Here is a 21,084-nt window from a genome sequence, read left to right on the forward strand (position 1 = left end):
TGGTTACTAGTGTTGCAATATTTCTCTCAAGACTTTCTCTGCATATGTACTTGGTGGCAAAAGTTGGTGTGTGGGTATCTTTTTAGATTATCTTATTGCTACTTCAGTTAAGAATCACGAACTGTTTATCAAAAGGAATTTTGGGGATCCTAGTCCAACTTCTTTTATTTTACAAATAAGAGAACTGAGTCCAGGAAGTTTGAGTGACTTGCCTAAGGTCGTGGAGCCACCTAATACCACTGATACCAGGGCTGTGGCAAAAATATGGACTTCTTAACTCTCAGTCAGTACTGAGTACACCATCTTTTAGCTTTGCCTTTTTTGGGGGGCGGGGGTAGGGTGCGGCTCCTTCAGCATGCGAAAGTTCCAGGGCCAGGGATGGAACCCTTGCCACAGCAGTGACCCGAGCTATTGCAGGAGCAATGCTGGGTCCTTAACCCACCATGCCACAAGGAAACTACTGCTTTTTTTTTTTTTTTTAAATACCTGAAAGTCTTTACCCTCTTGAGACTCAGCTGAGCATTTGGCCAACCTGGTATAGACATCAGGCTTTTTCTTAAGCAGTAAGGTTTTGCTACTGTCGGAAGAACATGCTTATGGGTAACTGTCCTAACTGCTCCCAGGGGTGGACATGGATTAAATGGACGTTTGGAAAGCTGGCAGCCTAAGGGAAGGGGGGCACATTACAGGCTTCAGGCAGCCATTAGTACCAAGCACTCTGGCTGACGGTGCTCTGATTGCATGCAAGAAAGAGAGATACCTCTTTCCCATAGGCTCATAGTAGTCTCTGTAGTCAAGATCCTAAAACCAACCTTGGCAATAGTGTTACAGTGTTACAGATACAGATGATCTTTTTAAAGAAAAATCCTGCAATGGCGGAGGTAAGCTCAAAATTTGGAAAAGGTTTGGATTTTTGAAAATGAAGAGGGTTTCAAGTAAATATTTCAAAAAAAATAGGGTTTTTTTTGGTGGCCATCGGACCAGTATGGCCATCTAACTAGTATCCATGAGGACACAGGTTCCATCCTGGCCGCACTCAGTGGGTTAAGGATCCAGTGTTGCCATGAGCAGTGGTGAAGGTTGCAGATGTGGATGGGATCTGGTGTTGCTGTGGCTGTGGTGTAGGCCGGCACTTGCAGCTCTGATTCGACCCCTAGCCTGGGAATTTCCATATGCCACGAGTGTAGCCCTAAAAAGTCCCTCCCCCCCAAAAAAATTCAAAAAAATAAATGAACATAAAGGGGAACATTCACAGAAACTTTAATAAACATTTAAAAAAATTACCTACAAATATCACTAGGTCCACCAATTAAATTATTTTCAGTAAATAACAGGGATTTTTAAGATGACTGATGCATAGTCATATTGATGATTAACTGCTTGGATCCTCTTTTGAATGTGCTGGGCTAGTTTCTATTTCTCTTAAGTAGTCTGTATTAGCATGCATGCAGAGAAAGATTCAGAGGCTTCTTATTTTGGCACAGTAAAATCTTTTTCGAAAATGTTTCCTATGATACGGATTTTTTCCTATAACTCAGGTCAAATCATATTCCCTTTCTATATTGTGATTCATGTTAAAATAAAAAATAAACCATCACCAAAATTTCAAAAGAAGCTTCTTAATGAAGAAGATCTTTAAGTAGTTAATGAGTCAGTGTGTATTCATAGAACTTTGATCAATGCTTGCAGGGACTATTTTGTGCTGAGAACAAAGACACCAAAGAGATACGGCCACTGGGAGGAAACTGGAGGGAGGGAAAAGGCTACCACGGAGCCCTGGAAATCAGGAAATTCCCAGCCCTAATTACCAAAGCCCAGTGGAGGGGAGAGCTGCTGATTAAAACAAAAACAAAAACAAAAACAGAGCACAAACAGGTGAAAAAGAAAGAAAACCCAATATTCCTAGCAAGGAGAAATTCTCTTATTTTTAATCACCTGAAACCTATTTTCATTGTAAAACCTTTTCCAAGAAAATAGGTTCGTCTGACTCAACAGCTGAAGGACAGCCTGTCGTTTCCCTTCCCCCTACAACTGACACTCACTGGAGAGACATCAGAATTCATTGAATTGGAACATTCCATCGTACAGCAAAAATGTTTTTTTTTAATCAAATTTATTTCCCCAGGAACATTCAAAGGAGCACACAAACCCACTGATTTCAAGACAGTAATTTATTTACGTAGTTTTTGTTTATTCAAGACCCTAGATTGGCTGAAGCGGTTCCTCCAGGAATTGCCCCTGCGAAGGCAGCGACAATAGTCTTCTGTGGAGGGAGTTGCTGGGACAGCATTCAGCTTCAGTGAAGGCAGCTTTCAGGGAATGCAGGAGCTGAGGGCCTGGCTGCCAAGATTTTAATGAATTGCTTCAGATATTCTCTCTCGTGGTTTCCACTGTGTTTAGAAATCTGAAAGGCAAAAAAAAAAAACCCAAAAAAAAACTTCATACAGAACACATGGCAGTTGGACATTAAAAATCTGCTACACACACAAATATCTGTTACACATTTCTTTTTAAATGGCTAAGTGCTGTTCATAAAATTCAGTGTGTGCATTTTAAATGAAAATGTTTCTGTAATATATATTATTTATTCCTTTTATGTATTTATTTATACCACCATCATATGATTGCTCTGAAAAAAAAAGTTTAATTTTAGTAATTTTTTTCCTAAGAGCAGTTAATGGAAGATTCATATTAAGGAAAAAAGATAGTCATTTAAGAGATGAAAATACAATTTTCCATCATGCTTCTCCTTTTATTTGACTATGGTTTATTTTCAGCCAGTTTTGGAGAATTCACTTCATAGAGTACAAGATTACTAAGTTCAGTAATTTTCTTTGCATTTCTATAAATGGAATCTAATTTAAAGCCTTTGCGTCTTCTGATAATTCAGTGTTTTAAGTCAAACCCACTCACGTCACTATTTAAAATCTGCTCTTAAGACAATAGGAGATGAGGGTTTCTTCTATAGAAAAAAAAAAGCCTTGAGGGTTTTGAGACACCAATCATTCTGATAACATTTATGCTTTTAAAAATATTTTTTGGAGTTCCCGTTGTGGCTCAGTGGTTAGAGAACCGGACTGGCATCCATGAGAATGTGGGTTCGATCCCTGACCTTGCTCAAGGGGTTAAGGATCTGGCATTGCCATAAGCTGCGGCATAGGCCAGCCGCTGCAGCTCCAATTTGATCCCTAGCCTGGGAACCTCCACATGCCCGGATGTGGCCCTTTAAAAAAAAAAAAAAAAAAAAAAGACAAAAATTTTTTTTATCTTGAAATAGTCGCAAACATATAGAACATGTGGGAGTATCATAGAAATAACTTTTTTTCCAAACCATTTGAGAGTAATTGCTGATGTGATGTCCCATTATCCCCCAATACTTTACTATGTCTTTTCTTTTTTCTTTCTTTCTTTCTTTTTTTTTTTTTTTTTTTTTTTTTTTTGCTTTTTAGGGCCCTTCGGCATGTTAGAGGTTCTCAGGCTAGGGGTCAAATCAGAGCTGTTGCTGCTGGCCTACACCACAGCCACAGCAACGCAGGATTCGAGCCTTGTGTGCAACCTACACCACAGCTCACGGCAACGCCAGATCCTTAACCCACTGAACAAGGCCAGGGATCAAACCCAAATCCTCATGGCTCTTAGTCAGGTTCGTTAACCACTGAGTCATGAAGAGAACTCTGTTTACTATGTATTTTCTATAAACAAGAACATTATCCTACATAACCATAGTACAGACAAAATCAGGAAATTAACCCTGAAACATCACTACCATCTAATCCTCAGATCTGTTCAAGTTTATTCGGTTGACCCAATAATGAATTTTATGGTAAAGTATCCAGGTCATGATCATGTGCAGCATTTAGCTGTCATGTTTCTTCAGTCTTCTTCTGGCTGGAACAGTTTAGTGATCCAGTTTAGTCTGCCAGTGATTTTCATGACCTTGAGACTTTCAAAGATAACAGTCCAGTTAAAAAATATATATGTGTATATTATTTTTTAATTGAAGTATAATTGATTTACAATGTTGTATTAGTTTCAGATATACATCCCAGTGATTCAGTTATATAAATAACAATTTATATTACTGAATTCTTACATGAATGAAAATTTAGAAACTGAAAAAGTCAAAATTAACTAGAAGATCTTTGATAAAGGTAAGACTAACATAAGACATGAGCTTACAAGCGTTATGACAGTTTCATATCTGAGGGGAGGTTTAATTGGCATCCAGTTTAAAACCATTGCCTGAGAGTCATCTGCTCTAGGAATTTTTAAAAACTTCTCAGTCCTGCCTCTCAATTTGCAGCTTGTGTGACGTGATTCAAATATATAGGAGCTCCCATCGTGGCTCAGTGGTTAACGAATCCAACTAGGAACTGTGACGTTTTGGGTTCTATCCCTGGCCTTGCTCAGTGGAGTAAGGATCTGGCATTGCCCGTGACTTTGGAGTCGGTTGCACACACCACTTGTACCCCGAGTTGCTGTGGCTCTGGCGTAGGCCGGCAGCTGTAGCTCCGATTAGACTCCTAGCCTGGGAACCTCCATATGCAGCAGGTATGGCCCTAGAAAAGACAAAAAAGACAAAAAAGAAAAACAAAAAACCATATATATATATATATATATATTATTCTTTTACAAATTCTTTTCCCTTATGGTTATTACGGAATACTGAATATAGTTTCCTGTGCCCTACAGTAGTTCCCCAGGCTTATGTTGCTGATGCCGAGGGGGGCCTGGTATTGCTGTGGCTGTGGCTTAGGCCTGCAACTGCAGCTCCAACTGGACCCCTAGCCTGGGAACTTCCAGCAACGCCAGATCCTTAACTCACTGAGTGAAGCCAGGGATGGAACCCACATCCTCATAGATACTAGTCAGATTCTTAGCCCTCTGAGCCACAATGGGAACTCCTTATGTGTGTCTGCTTTTCAGCAAGCTGCAGGGAGAGTGCTTTCATGTTAACATTGTAAATGATAACCAAGTAGATTTAAAATGTTATTTTATTAATCACTGCTAAGCATAGTGTTAGATGTCATAGAAAACACATAAAAACCGTATATGACATTCTTAAGCAGAGAACCATATCCACAAATACACAGGACAAAAATTGGCACAAATTGTCAGGAAGGTGTTCCCTTAAAGCTTGAATGATAATTTTATTACCAAAATCAGAGTGAAGATGATCATTTTTAAAAAATTTAAGCCTGTTTTTTACAATTAAAAAATTAATATATACCTGAGGGTTTTTTTTTTGTTGTTGTTGTTAAGCCCCGTCTAGTTACATTTCCCTGAGATAAGTATTGTTAACAGTTGAGACAGTCTTTAGAATTCCATTTGTAACTGCTAAGAAATAGGACTGTAGCTTCTGTCTATTTTAAAACATATCTAAATAAGATTTCTTTCTCGGATGAAGAAAGTGTGTTGGATGACAATGTGCTTCACTTTCATTTTTAGGACAAGTTTTAAATGACTGCAAAAACATCCTATCATAACAGAACTTGGAATTAATGATTCAGGGACATATGAATTATCCACCTTCAACATATGTATGCTTAAAAAAAACCTCTTTTTCTAAGAAGGCCATATCTTTTCTTTCTTTCTTTTTTTTTTGTCTTTTGTCTTTTTAGGGCCACACCAGCAGCATCTGAAGGTTCCCAGGCTAGGGGTCTAATCGGAGCTACGGCTGCTGGCCTACACCACAGCCACAGCAATGCCAGATCTGAGCCACGTCTTTGACCTACACCACAGCTCACGGCAACGCCGGATCCTCAACCCACTGAGAGACGCCAGGGATTGAACACGAAACCTCATGGTTCCTAGTCAGATTCATTTCCACTGCGCCACAATGGGAACTCCTTTTTTTCATTTCCTATTGTGTAGATCTCTAATATTATTGCTGAAGCCACATTAAATAAAGCACTGAAAAGCTTAAACATAAATAAAGACGATTCCCTTGATTGAGGATGCCCCTGTATTTTATTAGGATCACTGTGTTGTGATGTGCAAAGAGTAAGTGTATTTTGGAAGCCTCTTGTACTCTCTCACTCCCTTGTCTCCTGCATCTTGGAGTGGGATCTCTACTCTGTACCAAGTCAACACAGGCTTGGAACTCAATAACTCAGTCACAAACAGAAAGAAAGAAAACTCTTATTTAAAGCATATGGTCGCTAGAACCGTGGTCCTCCAACTTTAACATGCACAGGGTTTGTTTGGGGGTCTTGTTAATTAACAACGCAGATTCTGATTCACCACCTTGCTTCACCTCTGTTCTTGCCTGCGTTTGCCTCTCTTCTATAAAGTGTTAGAATTTTAATCTTTGGCCAGGCTCTGCTTTCTAGAGGTCCTTTTCCTTTTCCTAAAATCTCCTCCCTTTAGTTTCTGATTTTCTGTGGTCTGCTGCGAGAACCGTCTGGTTCTAACTTGATGCAATCAGTACTCACCCCCATTCTAGACTTCCCTCTGGACCTAGACCCTCAGTTCTGGGGTATCTCTCTCTGCAGCTAGCCCATCCAAGCCTATCCTCATCTGGCCCTCTCAGTGGTGAAAGTAGCAGTACACAGGTGGAAGGACCTTTGCATTAGGTGGCAGAATTTTGCTGTTCAAAGTGTCAGCTATGGACCACCAGCATCACTAGGAGCTTGTTAAAATGTAGACCCCAGCCTGCTGAATCAGAATCTGCAGTTTAACAAGACCCTCAGGTGATTTGTATGCTCATTAAAGTTTGAGAATCCCTGACTTGTGGTGCTTTTAGCAGAAATAACTGAGAATCCAATCCAAAATGGCTTACATGGTAAAGGAAACTTAGTGGCTCATGTAATTATAAAGTCTTCTTTAGGACAAGTGTCAATGTAATCTGACCTAGAGGTTCTTAAGTTATCATGGCTTTGGAACTTTTAGGTTATCTAGGCTTTTCCCACCAAGCCTACTCCCTTTACCTTGTTTCATTTTGTATTAATAAGAACAATACAAAAATATAGAAAGTGTTGAAAACCTGTTCTGATCACAGCACTCTGATGGAAGTTACTACAATTTTGAAATGATAGTCCCTTAAAATGGAGAGCCTTGGCCTCAAGTAAAATAAAAGTCTGACTCGGTCTTGTTTAAACAATAGGGAAATGTTTTATCTCTAATATCAAAAAGGCCAGAGGTAGGGCTGACATCAGGAGTGAACAGGCCAAGGCCCCTCTTTGTCTGCAGTCCTTTGAGCTTTGCCCAGTTCCATCTGTTGATTCCCTCTTCAGACTAGGAGCAGGCCTGGTGGAGCTCCAGGAATCATATCTAGGCCTTGAAATATATAAAGACTGAGCAGGACCTTCTTTTCCCATGTCTCCTTTTTTAGGAATAAAGAAATCTTTCCCAGAAATACTGTAGCAGAGGTTTCCTTCCAATCCATTGTACAGAATTTCTTGCCGTCAAAGAGATCTCCAGTTGCTTCTGAATATCCATTCTCCCTACTTTCTTTAGCAATATAAACCTGATATTTATCTGGGCATGTGACTAGCCAGGTAAAAGATTATATTTCCTTGCTTCCCTTGCATCTCTATTTGACCATACAACTAACTTATAGTCAATTAAATATAAGTGAAGATGTTACACAGATCTTGAAGGAAGTATCCTTAAAAGGGGGGCGGCATCCTCTTTTATCTCTCCTGTTCTGATTTCTGGAACGCAGAAAACAATGGTTGAAGCTTTTGCAGTCATCTTAGACCATGAGGACAAGGATATACCCAAAGAGCCAGTGGATCAAAAAGCTGGAAGAAGCCTGTGTCCCTAATGATTTCGGAGACCTGCCCTTATAAGCATTGGGCTGCCCACCTCCAGATAGGTGAGAAAATAAAAGCTTGTGTGCTTAAGTCACTGTTAATTTGGGTTTTCATTAACTTCTGGTGAATCTAGTCCCAAATGATGGACATGCCTATTCCCAAATCAGTCAGTGGCAAGAGGAACTGTTACTACATGACTTGGGGCAAATGGATGGGGAGGGGGCATGTCATGATGATGACCACATTAAATATTTACTTAAAAACATTAAATACTTCTGCTAAAAATAGATTACTCTAGGGAAGCAGCATTCTCAATATCTACATAAGAAGCCACCTCATTTTAAGTGCTTTATCATCCTAGTTACAGAACTCAAATTATTATTTCCTAGGAAGTTCAGAGGAAACATATGTACTATTTAGATTCTCATGGATTTTCTGTTACCTCTATGAATTTTAATGAAAAAATTCTCAGCTGTGCTTTCAAAGGATTAGACTCCAAAATGGAAGGTTTGATTTTTTTGTTGTTGACGCAGTTCTACTTAATTTCAACATACATGACTTTATTAGTAAAAATGTTCTTTAGCACATTTATTGCTCTATTGAATGCCAATTTCAAACCTAGCATCTTCAGTCTTTTCATTAGATTCCTTGCAGTTTTAGAATTTTGGATTAAATTTGTTAAATAGGCCATTTTCTAACTCCTTCAAAGTCAAGTTGTATAGTTTCCCACTTTCAGGAGCTCCCAAGTTTATGGTTAACTAGCTTTGCCACATTCTTAAAATTTGAAGTATAATTGATTTACAATATTGTGTTAGATTATAGCAAAGTGATTCAGATATTATATATATATATATATATAGACACACACTATATACTGTATAATATATATATACACACACACATACTTTTTCAGATGCTTTACCCTTACAGGTTATTACAAAAGATTGAGTATAGTTCCCTGAGTTATACAGTAGGTCCTCGTTGGTTTTCTATTTTATATATGGTAATGTGTATATATTAATCCCAAACTCCTAATATATTCCTCCCCACTTTCCCATCTCATAACAATCAGTTTGTTTTCTGTGTCTGTGGGTCTGTTACTGTTTTGTATGTAAGTTCATTTGTATCATTTTTTTAAATTGCACATATAAGCTTTGTTACTTTAGACCAGACACACCTTTCACCTGTTTGAGCCCCAGTGTCCTCATCTGTAAAATACAGTTCTTTAAGTCTCCATGGCCAAGGTTTAAGTCTCCAAGTCTATGCTCTGCTCTGGATTTTAAGAAAGATGATGGTTAATTCTTTTTTTTTTTTTTTTTGACACCTCATTGCCACAGTTAATTTTTAAATTCTTCAAGAAGCAGAACTATTTCTACTCTATCCAAAAGCCAGTTCCAGGGCTTAACAAATCTGAGGCAGCTTTCTTTTCTTTTTTCATTTTTTGAGGTATATATTTAAAGTGTATAATGCATAACTTGATATAAATATACATTGTGAAATGATTACCATAGTCAAGTTAACACATCCATCAATGAAGCAGCTTTTTAACTAAAGAAGACAGGACAGTCTCCAGTTCTGCTTTCTCTAGAGTTGAAGGATAATACATCAGTATTCTTTTCCTATTAAGCTTTCACAAATTTTAAACGAGTCACTAGTTTTTTTCCTTAGCAAATTATCTCCAAAGCTCAGCCATTCATATACTTCCTTCATGCTTTTGGCCACATCTTTCTGGTGTCTTACTATTTCTCACATACTCTATGTTCTTTTTTATTTAAATTTACTTGGAAGTGAAATTTTACATAATCACTGCTTGATGAGGATTATAAAATCAGTCTTGCTTGCCAAAAATAGAGGTTAACTGTGAAAAAACCAACAGAAACTTACTGAATTTTTTAAATAGGCAAGTAACATGTTTCTGTATGAAAAAGGCAACACGCTCCATTTGCTATGAAACATTCATTGCAGTAACTCCCCAGGACCTCAGTGGCCTCCCTGTTATGCACTAGCAATATTAGCAGTGCCATTAAGCATTTCTATTAAAGCTTCATACACTTTGCAGGTGGGGTGATTTTCCTACATATCTGATGGTAAGTAGTGGAAAATGGCCTGAAATCATCCACCACCTCAGTTGGAGAAACATATCCCTAGGGCAAATTCAAGAGTTTCTTTTACCTTTATTTGGAGAAGTGTTTCAAACCTTATGGAGCCTAAAAATCACCAGAGGCTCTGGCTAAAAAGCACACTTCTGTGCCTAGCCCAGATCTAGACCTGAGCCCAGGAGTCTGCATTGTAAAACCGCTTCTCACATGATTGCAATTCATGTAGTTTTCAGACCCTAACTTTGAGAAACTTGTGACAAAGTGTTCCTTAGTCTATTTCTGAATTGACTCATTCTTCAATAACAATCCCGCCCCTTGTAGATGCTCTGTTAGCTGGTGCAGGGGTGTGTGCAAAGGGTCAAGATTCAATTCCTGTCTTGGTACAGTATTTGACTGTCAAATGAGGTGTACTAGCAACACCTCTCTAGGAGTTCCGGGTTAGGGAAGGTTGCTGTGGGCTGAAGCAGTGCGAAGGCTTTGTGGATCCAGATGGGAACAGTTTGGCGATTTTTTTTTTTTTTTTTTTTTAAGAGGGAGGAAGGTGGCGTTACAGGGGTTTTGGAATCAGGCCAACCTGCAGCTAAAGGTCTAGGCAAAAAGGCCAGAAGGGTCAGGTAAAGTATAGAGACTTTATCCTGTGGTGGTCAGCTGCTGCTCAAGGTCTGCCACATGGGGACATGAAGACAGCTTTATTTCAGGGAGAGTAATAACCTGGTTTTGATGTTCACCATGGACTAGATCTGCATCAGAGGTGGGCAAGCAATTCTGATGGTGTGCACTTGGGAATGAAAAGAAACCTGAGTGGCAAGATAAAGAAAACAGTGGGCTTATTTTTAGGGATAGGGATGAGAGGATGCCCAAAATGACAGGTCCACCTGGAAGTAGAGCACTTTTAAAAGACTAAGCACAGAGGGAATTCCCCCCTCCCCGCCTTTTTAACTTAAAAGTTTTTGTTTTTTTTAATTATGGGTGATTTACAATGTTCCTTCAATTTCTGTTGTATGGCAAAGTGACCCAGCCACCCATACATACACATTCGCATTCTTTTTTTTTTTTTTTTTCTTTTTTCATCATGTTGTAGCTTAAGAGACCAGACACAGTTCCCTGGGGTGTACAGTAGGACCCCATCAACCATCCATTCTAATCATAACAGTCTGCATCCACCAACTCCAAACTCCCGGTCAGTCTCCCTCTCTCCCGCACACTCCTTTGGCAAACACAGGTCTGCCCTCCCTTAATTTTTTTTTTTTTTTGTCATTTTCAGGTCCTCTTCCTGGAGATTCCCAGGCTAGGTGTCTAATCGGAGCTGTAGCCGCCGACCTACACCACAGCCCACTGCAACGCCGGATCCTTAACCCCTGAGCAAGGCCAGGGACTGAACCCGCAACCTCATGGTTCCTAGTCGGATTCGTTAACCACTGAGCCACGACGGGAACTCCTGCCCTCCCTGAATCTTTAATGCAGCCTCCTTGAAGCCAGTGTAGGGAACCGTGTAAACAGGCAGAGGCCCTGTTTGTGTTGAGCTGGTTGACCCTTTCCAGCGTCTCCGTATGTCTCTCAGAATCTTGTTCACACACTCCTCGCTGCTACTTACCACCTAAATACCACTAATAAAACACCCTCACCCTGAAATCGGGTCGAATAGGGCCAAGCGGCCGCCTGCTTCAATCCCCGGTGGCAGTGAACTTGAACTTTCTCAGGTGAATCAGCTAGTAATACCTCCGTCTAGCCACTTTGCTGCACAGTGGAATCACCTGGGGATTAAAAAAAAAAAAAAAAAACTCAAAGCAAGTCCCAAAACGCTTAGCGCCCACATGTAACGTGCAGCATAGCTTGGAAACCATCGGTCTAGCGACTTCTCCACGTCTCTTAAAAAACAAATCCTCGGGCCCTCTGGGTCCTCCGCCCTGGGAGTACAAGCGAAGGTTCCGGGCCTCGGTGGCCCTGGTCCCCGCGCCGCAGTCTCCCTCCCTCCCAGCTCGGCGAGGGCAGCCCGTGGTTCGGGTGTGCGGCGCGGGCCGGGCCGGGAGGCGGCGGTGCCGGGGCTTCTCCCGCCCCGACGCGACGGAACCGAAAGCGGCGGGCGGGGGAGAGGAAGGAGGGGCGGACGCGGTGGCGCGCGGAGGGCCGGGAATGTCCGAGGCGCGGGGCCCCAGAGTCGCCCCGAGGCAGCGTCCGGGCGATGGCTCTCCGTCTTGTCGCCGACTTCGATCTCAGGAAGGACGTGCTACCGTGGCTGCGGGCGGCGTCAGCGGCCGCTGCGCCCGGAGGCGGCGGCCCAGGTGCCGGAGGCGCGCGTCTGGGCGGGGTGGGGGGTGGTGGCAGGAGGAGGCGGTCAAGGCTGGGGACTCGGAGTCGTTCGTACCTAGAGGGTTCCGGGCTGGGCCAGGGTGGTGGTCGCCGGCCGGACGGCGGCAGCCTGTGCCCCCTACCAAGGTTGGTGCCGAAGGCGCGAGCTTCCCTCTTTGAATCTGGGCTTTGCCACTGTCACCCGGCCACCGGGGTGAAGATTGGAGGGCAGCCCCCGGGGAGGATCTCGGCCGAGCTGCACTGCTTCTTCTTGCGAGCCCTCCAGCTATGGGCTTACTGGTTGCCCATAGTAAATCATCTTCAGCAGAAAGCCTGGGGACACTAGTGGTACCTTTAGCATCAGGGCAAGGCGTGGAGGAGCTGCTGCCCAGACTCCGCTCCTCCAGCCCCAGGCTGCGGGGAGTTGGGAGGGTGGTTCTCGCTGCTTCATTCACATCTAACCTGCCTGAAAAGATTTATCACCCTGGTGAGGGCTCTACCAAGACTGGGGGCTCCTGGAGCTCTCGAGTCAGGAGAAAGAGAAGATGAATCACGGCCACCAAGAAAATCACCATATGAGTACTTAATAGTTGCACAGTTTGCCCTCACTTTTGTGAGACGTGTTTCTGTGTGAACAGTGTCCATAATTTAGGGGACATGCCACTTCAGAGGTGAAGTGTCAGAGGGTAGGGGACCGATTTCAGTCTGTGAGCAGTGAACTGAGAGCCTGCTCTTTTCCAAAGCCTCAGGCCCATCACCACCATTCCAGAGACCACCTGTGCAGGCCAGCAAGGGGCAAGACACCAAGTGATGCCCAGTTTCTTCAGGATGGATTGGAATGCATTCTGGACAGTTGGGCTTTGGTTTTAGAAATTTTTTAATTTTGATGGAGTGAAAAGTGACTTTTGAGTCTTCTCAGCATTGATCAATCAAAACTTTAAAGAAGGGGAATTCTGTGATTTCCCAGGTTGTTTTTTTAAGAAGGGAAGTTTCCTGTAAATAAGTGTTTCATCTTCAGGGCTTAAGTTCAGGTTCAAAGCACTGATACCCTGGATCCCAGTTGTGCATAGGAGCTAGCCAATTCAGTTTGTCTCTTTGGTTTTCCTTAAACACTGTAGACTGCTGGAGGGCATTTTTGGGGAGGGCTATCAAAATATCCATGTCTACAACTCCTTTCCCCTTAACCCTGGTGAAAGTTTTCTATCCCTACTGTTTATCTTCACATTATCCTATGGCTTTAGCAGGATATTTGTATGGTTCCTTGTCTTGGCATTTTGGTTATTGGTCCCAAATAAGGAGTTGTGTTTGTCTAGCTCAAGGCTTGAGTTTGACTAGTGAGTTTGACTAATGACTAGTGTCATTATTAGTAAAACTTCACTTTGGGAGGAAATTTTTAAAAGTCTCCTGAGCATCTAAAGAATTTTTGAAGGTTTAACTTTTGAAAACACACCAAGGAGCTCTCAGTCTGCTTTCCATCACAAAGTGGTCCTTTCTCTGGACCTCCATCTTAGATAGCTAAGTGGCAGGTTTCTGAAAATGAGAAGTTAGATGAAGTGTGAAATGCCACAGTCTTGTGTTTCAGTAACGTGTGTTGTGATCAAAACGCTGTGTATGAGCTAGTTAGGTTTTGGCTTCCTTGTGTCTTTCACTCATCTGTAAAGAAATATAAACTTGTGGGTTGACATTCCACTAAATACCAGATACTGTTGGGTCTTCAGAAAGTAAACTCACTAGAAATGCCAGCTTTTTCTGATATTGGTAGTATTTTGCTCTTGCAGAGCACCTTGGAAAGATGCTAGCCCTGTTATGCTAAAAGAAATTGCTACTTCTGATAATCACCAGTGAGTGGTAGCTCAAAAAAACCCTCCACAAGTTAATTCTTCTGCTATAATTTGTAGCACTGGCAGGGGAATCTGAGATTCTATTTTATTTCTAGCACAGCTGTTACTCCACACATTTGCACAAATTATTTTCTTTTCAAAGTCTTGGCTTTTCAAATGTAAGTTATGTGTAATTATACCATTGTAAAATCTCCTCTCTGCACACTCACTCTCTAAATTTGAAGCCTTAATATTTTTACATCAATAAATACAATTGAAGATTTCTTAGTGGTATTAAATAATACTTCTGATGTATGAGATATTTCTGGCAAAATAGCCAGAGAGCTGAGCTAAGTCAGCTAGGAGAAATTCAGTGCCTATAGGACAGCATTTTAGTCAGCAAGCAGTTAAGATGTAAGGAGACCAGATTTGGTTACTGCATCTGTTCCTAGTTCTGGGTTGAACTTTGGGAAATTTATTTCTTCTGAAAGAAATGAAGAAAATGTTTGTTCTTTAATTAAATTAAGAATTATACAAAAGAATATTTTTGTATTTTGTATAAATTAAATTATACAGTTTAAAACAATTATACGAAAGCATAGTTTAACACATGTAAGCTATAAATAATAAAAAAAAGCAAAACCATGTGCCCACCTTAAAAATAGGGTAACATCAAGATTTTTGTAGGCTCTCCTGGCTCCCTCTTTGATACTATTTATCTATCTCTCATATGTAGGTTGTTACCTACAACCATTTAAACTTTTACTTTTTAACATTTTTTATCTTATTTGTGGTTTTAACCCACATGTTTATCACCCTCAGCAAAATAGTTCATTCTGCTTATTTGTGAACCTTAAGTAAATGAAAGAACAGTAGGTGCATTCTTTTGCTCTTTCCCCTCAATATTGTAAGATTTATCCATGTTGACTGCTGCGCGAATATACAGCAATATGGTGGACATGGTGATGCAATGCTAAGATCTTCTTTTTAAGGAGGGGTTCATCCCAGGTGCTGTGAGTGTGGATGGCAGATAGTCCTCAGCCATCAGCCCCTTCAGGAATGACCTCGGCTGAGGGCTGCCTCACCCAACTTCGTGTTCATTTGAGTATGTCACCTCTAATGAAGGATTGAGGTGGCATATAAAGACCTGGGCATCTTGACTCAATATGGGACAACTTTGACAATTCATTTCAGTTCTAGAGCTTCCCGATAGAGGACCCCAAGGTCACCTGAGGCCACTGGGCTTGCATTGCTGCTTGACTTCTTCCCCAGCCTGGTCCTGCTTCCTTCTTCCTGCTCAGGTGTTAATCCTACTTTAATAGGCACTCCCTAGTAAATATCCTGTATACTGAACTGTCTCGGGTTTTTCCTAGGGAACCTAACTTATCTTTTCCCACTGGTGTCATCTGGGAGTTTTTGGGGGCTTGCTATTACATCAGTGCTCTTACTAACCTGGTACAAGTCTCCTGGTGCACACATGCACAAGTTTCTGTAGGATGGATGTCTAACAGTGCGGTTTCCGAGTCACAGGCTATACACATATTCCCTTTTGCTGGCTACCACCAAATTGTTTTCCAAAGTGTTGGTACTTATTAACTCCCCCATGTGTGGAATAGAAATGTTTGGGGCACTCTGCATATTCACAGTCCCTTGAGTTTTCCAGATTGTTAATTTCTTGTCAAACTGGCACATGTAAATGTTATTTTATTTTGGTCTGAGGTTGAAATCTCTGTATACTTATTGGCCCTTTGACTTTCACCTTCTGTGAGATGAGAGTTCATCCTTTTGTCTATTTTTCTACTTTTTTAATATTGATTATTATGCATTCTTTATGTAGTCTAGCCCTTTGTTCATCATATATGTTGCAAATATCTTCCCCCAAATTGTTTGCTTTTTAAGTTTGTGATTACTTTTGATTAACAAGAGTTCTTTATTTTAATGCAGTCTAATTCACAAGTCTTTTCCTTTATGGTTTGTGCTTTTTGGATATTTTAAAGAAATTTAGAAGTCATGAAGACATTTTTATATTAACTTCTAAAAGCTTTAAAGCTTTGCATTTTGCTTTTGAACCATCTGGAATTTATTTTTGCATGTAATATGATGTAAGAATCAGATGGGGGACACAGTAGCCTTCAAAAATAGTCTTGGAATTTGCTTTTTTTTTTTTTTTTTTAATTTGAGGATTGCGTCTGTGGAATAAGGAAGATCCCAGGCTAGGGGTCGAATGGGAACTATAGCTGCTGGCCTACACCACAGCCACAGCAATGTGGGATCCCCAACCCCAAGCCTGATCTGCTGGATCCCATGAGGATGGAACCCTTACCCTCATGGATCCTAGTCGGGTTTGTTAACGGCTGAGCCATGAAGGGAACTCTGGTATTTGCTTTTTTAAGCGGAGTGGTGGTTGGTTACATGGTGTTTTGTTATTATTTATAACTTACAGGTGTTAAAATACTCTTTTGAAAGTTGTATTGTTTTTCTGTATTAATAGCTATTTATTCTAGTGTCACTAACCAAATAACCCTATCTTTTCTCACTGACAACAAAACCACTTCCTTCACACATCAAGTTTCCTTATGTGTGGGGTGTTTGTTTCTGGGCTTTTAAGCTTTAAAAAGTAATGTCCGTGTATTTACTGATGTGCTTCCATAAGAATGTTGAAACATTAATATAAATTGAAGTAATCTGGGCTTTTAAGTGTGTTCCTTTGGTCAATGTAAGGCAAAGATATCTTAGTAATTATTTTTATGTTTTCTTGATAACTGGTAAGTTTCCTCACCCTAGTCATCTTCAGGATCATCTTGGCTACTCTGTGCTCTTTGCTCGTTCATACATATTTTGGAATCAGACTGTTAGATTTCACCAAAAAGTCTGTTGGATTTTTTATTTGAGTTGCATTGAATCTATAGATCAGCTTGGGGAGAACCAGCAACTTTACAATATGAAATCTTCCCAACCATGAACAAAATATAGCTACTTATTTATTTAGAGCCCCTTTATGGCTCATAATAAGTCTTAGATTTTTTTCCATGAAGGTTCTACACATTTTTTTGCTAGATTTATTCCTGGATTGTTTTTATTTTTTGTTGCTCTGATAAATGGCATATTTTATAAAACATTTTATGTTCTAACTACTACTGGTATGAAGCAATATAATAGATTTTATGTATTAATTCTTGTAGCCAATGCTTACTCCCCTCTAGAAATGTATTGTATTTTCAAGAAACTAAGAGGAGATCCTGTTTGGCTCAGCAGTAACTAACCCAACTAGGAACCATGAAGATGTGGGTTTGATCCCTGGCCTCTCTCAGTGGGTTAAGGATCTGGCAGCTGTAGTGTAGGTCACAGACACGTTGCTGTGGCTGTGGCTTAGGCTGGTGCCTACAGCTCAGATTTGACCCCTGGCCTGGGAACTTTCATATGCTTCAGGTGTGGCCTTAAAAAGACAAAAAGAAAAAAAAAAAAAAAAGGAAACTAAGAAAAAATCTATGGTATCTAAATTTTCTAAGGCTTAAATGTTACGTATATGTAAGACCAGAAAGAATGTAGGCTTTCTTGCCCATATCTCTTTGCCTACTTTGATTAGTCTTGGATTTTGATATTCTAGATTGATTAATCTTTCAAATATTGTAATTCTCCGTCTTTTCCAGGGAAGTGATGTATTTTAACCAAATGACTGACACAAGAGGATCATTTTTTTTGTTGCCTCCTAGATACCCCTGGACAGATTTGGGGGCCGGAGGATTGGCTTAGTCCCATTGTTTTTGTTTATTTTTTTCAAGCTTCTCTTGCCACCATCCTTCCTCTTCAGTTTTCTTTCCCCAACTTTCCTAGTCTCCTTTTCTAATTCTCTTCTCTCTTTATTGCTCTTTAGCTAATCCCCCACCCTTGATTTTTCTCATTTTATTTAGAATATGAAATATAAATCACATAAGAACATTTACTCCATAAGTTTAGAATTGTAATATCTGGTCATGTTGAGCAGGAGGATTTATGTGAATTATTTATAGAATAGAAATATCATAGGTATAATCACATTTTAGTATTCTTTCATCTGTGTATTAGGAACGAGTTCAAATTTTTGTATAAGGCTGTGAGACTTCCCCTGCCATAGTCATTGGGAAGACAAGAAATACTTTTATTTGATTTTAACCTGATAGCAGTTGGAAACCAAGTGTACATATTTGGCAAACATCTTCTTTTAAATCACTCATAGTTGGCAAAGAATAGATTGAAGTGGAGAGAAATATCTGGCCAACCAACTTTAACTTTATGTGAGTTGTGACTTGCCAACACCTTTAATGTCTAGGTACTCTCCATTTTTTTTTTTTTAACTAGGTTTACTTAGGCAAGTATCTATCAAAATGCTACATTTTTTCTTGATGAACTCTGATTTCACTGAACTGTAAAATTAAACCACATTTCCTCATTTGAAATTGCTAAACTTCCTCCTCTGGACTTTCCAGTGATCAACTAGTGGGAGAAGAGTCACAATGAATAAGCAAAGAGGTTACTGAATAATTCTTTTCCTAGGGTGTGTCTAAAACATGAGCAACTGATCCAGGGAGGTAAGGTTGCTGGGTTTATAGTGTGTGGTGAGACTCTGGTCTCTGGATTTCCAACATTGCCAAATTTGTCTAATACAAATGTTGAGATGAGAACCACATACTTAACTGTAGGAATATTTAAGACAGCAGTTATTACTCCCTAGCAGACTTAGGAAGCCATTATTTTTATTATTTCTTTCAACTCTGTCTACCATGGCTGTATTATAAGCTGGTCCTAGTCATGCTATGTAATGTTGTTTAATGTACCTTATGAATAGGTAGTTTTATGGTTCTCAGCCCTGGCTGCACATTAGAATAACATGGGGAACTTAAACACACACACACATACACACACTGGAGAATAGGCCCCTTACCAGCTCAATAAAATCAGAATATTTGAGGTGGGGCTTGGCCATCCCCCTGAGGATTCTGCACAACCAGCATTGAGAACCACTGATTTATTGGAATAGGAGTACATCATTTGTTATAGTCTGCACTTGATGGAGAAATTTTTTTCGTAATAAATTTCAGTGATTTGAAAATAGATATGCTTTTGCAAGGAAACTAGATTTTCTTAGTAAGATTCTTCTAAAGGAATTTCTTATCTTAGTTGAAACCTTTTAAGTGCACTTTTGAGAAGGTCTCTCCCAACAGCTTTATAATCTTGAAAGAAAAAAAATACTTCTCAAAATATTGACACATTTGCATTCCAGAAGTTTTGAGTCATGTGTGAGATGAAAAGAAACTCACTGAAATTCTCTCTAGATGTCTGCAAAATCTACCATAAAAAGATTTTTCAGTAATTATCCATTTTCCCCTTGTAGGTGTGATATAGGAAACGTAGTTCATTCTGTTTAACTTTTCTCGAATTTTGAAATTAGTCTTTGCCATTTTTTCAGTATAATATTGGCCAAGTACCCTAACTTCACTGAAGCTCAGTTTTTCTACCAGTACAGTGGGCCTGCAATACCTTACACTGTGAATTATGAAGTGATCTTTAGCAATAAGCTAATCAAATCTATTATCCTAAGAGAACGAGTGATTATTCTTATTTTTTTAAATCAGTGAGAAGTGTGTCTGACACCTCAATACACATTGAGAAGAGTTTATACCTATATATCAACCACACTTCCCCCCTCTTTGCTCTGCTCTAGGTAGATCCAGGCAGCTTCTTCCTGTGGGAAGTTGCGTAGAGGGATCTCAGGATGATTCGTAAATTCTCAATGAAACCTGCTCATTGTCTCTCTAAATGTTTCCCAGGGCCAGCTCCAGTGCAGGAGTAGAGGTCACCAGTTATCCTGACTTTGGATCTTGTTTTGTCCTTGTTAATCAAGAGTACAAGCTGAAATTTGCTCTGATTTATAGGATATTTTGCATATGTAATGCCTGAATATTGGAATTCATATTCAACATAATATTTTAACATCTAAAAACACTCTTCTTATGTGGGGAAATGAGTCAAGTTTAAGCATTTTAATTTTGCAGAAATTGGGGAAATACACATTTCTCCCCAATTAATGATGATAATTATCAATGCTGTTTCTTCTAGTGTCTGAATCCTTTAACTGTAGAATGGGGAGGGATGTCCTAAAATTTTAGAATAAATGTGATGGTCAGTTAACTCACAAGTTAAATGTCTTGTGTAAAGAAAATCTTTATATCCTTCATCAAAATATGGCTTTCATACAGAAAAGTACAGAGATCATAAGTGCACAGCTCAGTTAATTTTCGCAAAGGGAAACACGGCCGTGGAAGAACCATCACTCAGAGTGGGAAGGAGGACAGTAGAACCCCAAGGTCCCCTTCATGCTCCTGCCCAGCAATCACTCATCCAGCACCAGAGATTCTTTATGCCTGTTTTCAAAACCTGTGTATAAATGAAATTGTACCATTTGTACCGTTTTTAGGAGGGGAGAGGATCTGGGCTGCTCTTGCTTTTATGGTGTATGTTGTAGCAAGTTAATTCATTTTTGCTGAGGTACAGCATTCCATTGTCTGGATACACCGCAGTTTATTCATTCTTTGCTTGATGGGTATTTCGGGTTTCCAGTTTTGGCTCTTATGAACTGGAGCACTATAGACATCATATGTGTCATTTGCCAAAATATGTATATACGTCTCTTGAGATATATGTACAGGGGTAATTGCTAAGCCATATGTATTCAACGTCAGTAGATCCTGCCAGTTATTTTCCAATTTATACTTTCATTAGTATATGAGAGTTTCGATTCAAGGCTCCCTTGAGACGCTTCCTAATCATTACTCCTTTCCTCTTCCCTGAAGTTTATTATTATTGTGATCTCTAATAAAATAGATTAGCTTTGCCTGTTTTTAAACTCTGTGATGGAATCATCAGTGTTCTTTCATATTTGACTTTTCATTAATATTATATTTGTTAGGTATGTTTTTAAGCATCTCCTGCTAAGTACTAACTTGCTATTATTGTCTTATTGTTTCAGATATTTTAGAAAACAATTATGAGAGCTTACGCATACTAAATATTGAAAGAAATGGAAATGTTATTTATACCTATAAGGTATGCCTATATTCTTTTTTAAAAATTATGGTAAAG

The 21,084-nt window shown here is 39.8% G+C and overlaps 1 protein-coding gene and 1 long non-coding RNA gene across 2 annotated transcripts in view; one reads left to right on the forward strand and one right to left on the reverse strand.

Annotated features, from left to right (window-relative positions):
* Window positions 9,011-12,511, reverse strand: LOC110262246. The gene is made up of 2 exons (XR_002347079.1): window positions 12,222-12,511; window positions 9,011-11,610 (listed from the first exon to the last, which is right to left on the reverse strand). It is a non-coding gene; the product is annotated as an uncharacterized LOC110262246 (long non-coding RNA).
* Window positions 11,947-21,084, forward strand: part of GSAP (gamma-secretase activating protein) — a 90,363-nt gene continuing 81,225 nt past the window's right edge. The window contains 2 exon segments of the mRNA XM_021102559.1: window positions 11,947-12,138; window positions 20,972-21,048. Coding sequence (XP_020958218.1) covers window positions 12,039-12,138; window positions 20,972-21,048 — 177 coding nt within the window. The 5' untranslated portion in view covers window positions 11,947-12,038.

This window comes from Sus scrofa, chromosome 9 (genome assembly GCF_000003025.6).
Source record: "Sus scrofa isolate TJ Tabasco breed Duroc chromosome 9, Sscrofa11.1, whole genome shotgun sequence".
In the NCBI taxonomy this organism is placed as follows: domain Eukaryota; kingdom Metazoa; phylum Chordata; class Mammalia; order Artiodactyla; family Suidae; genus Sus; species Sus scrofa.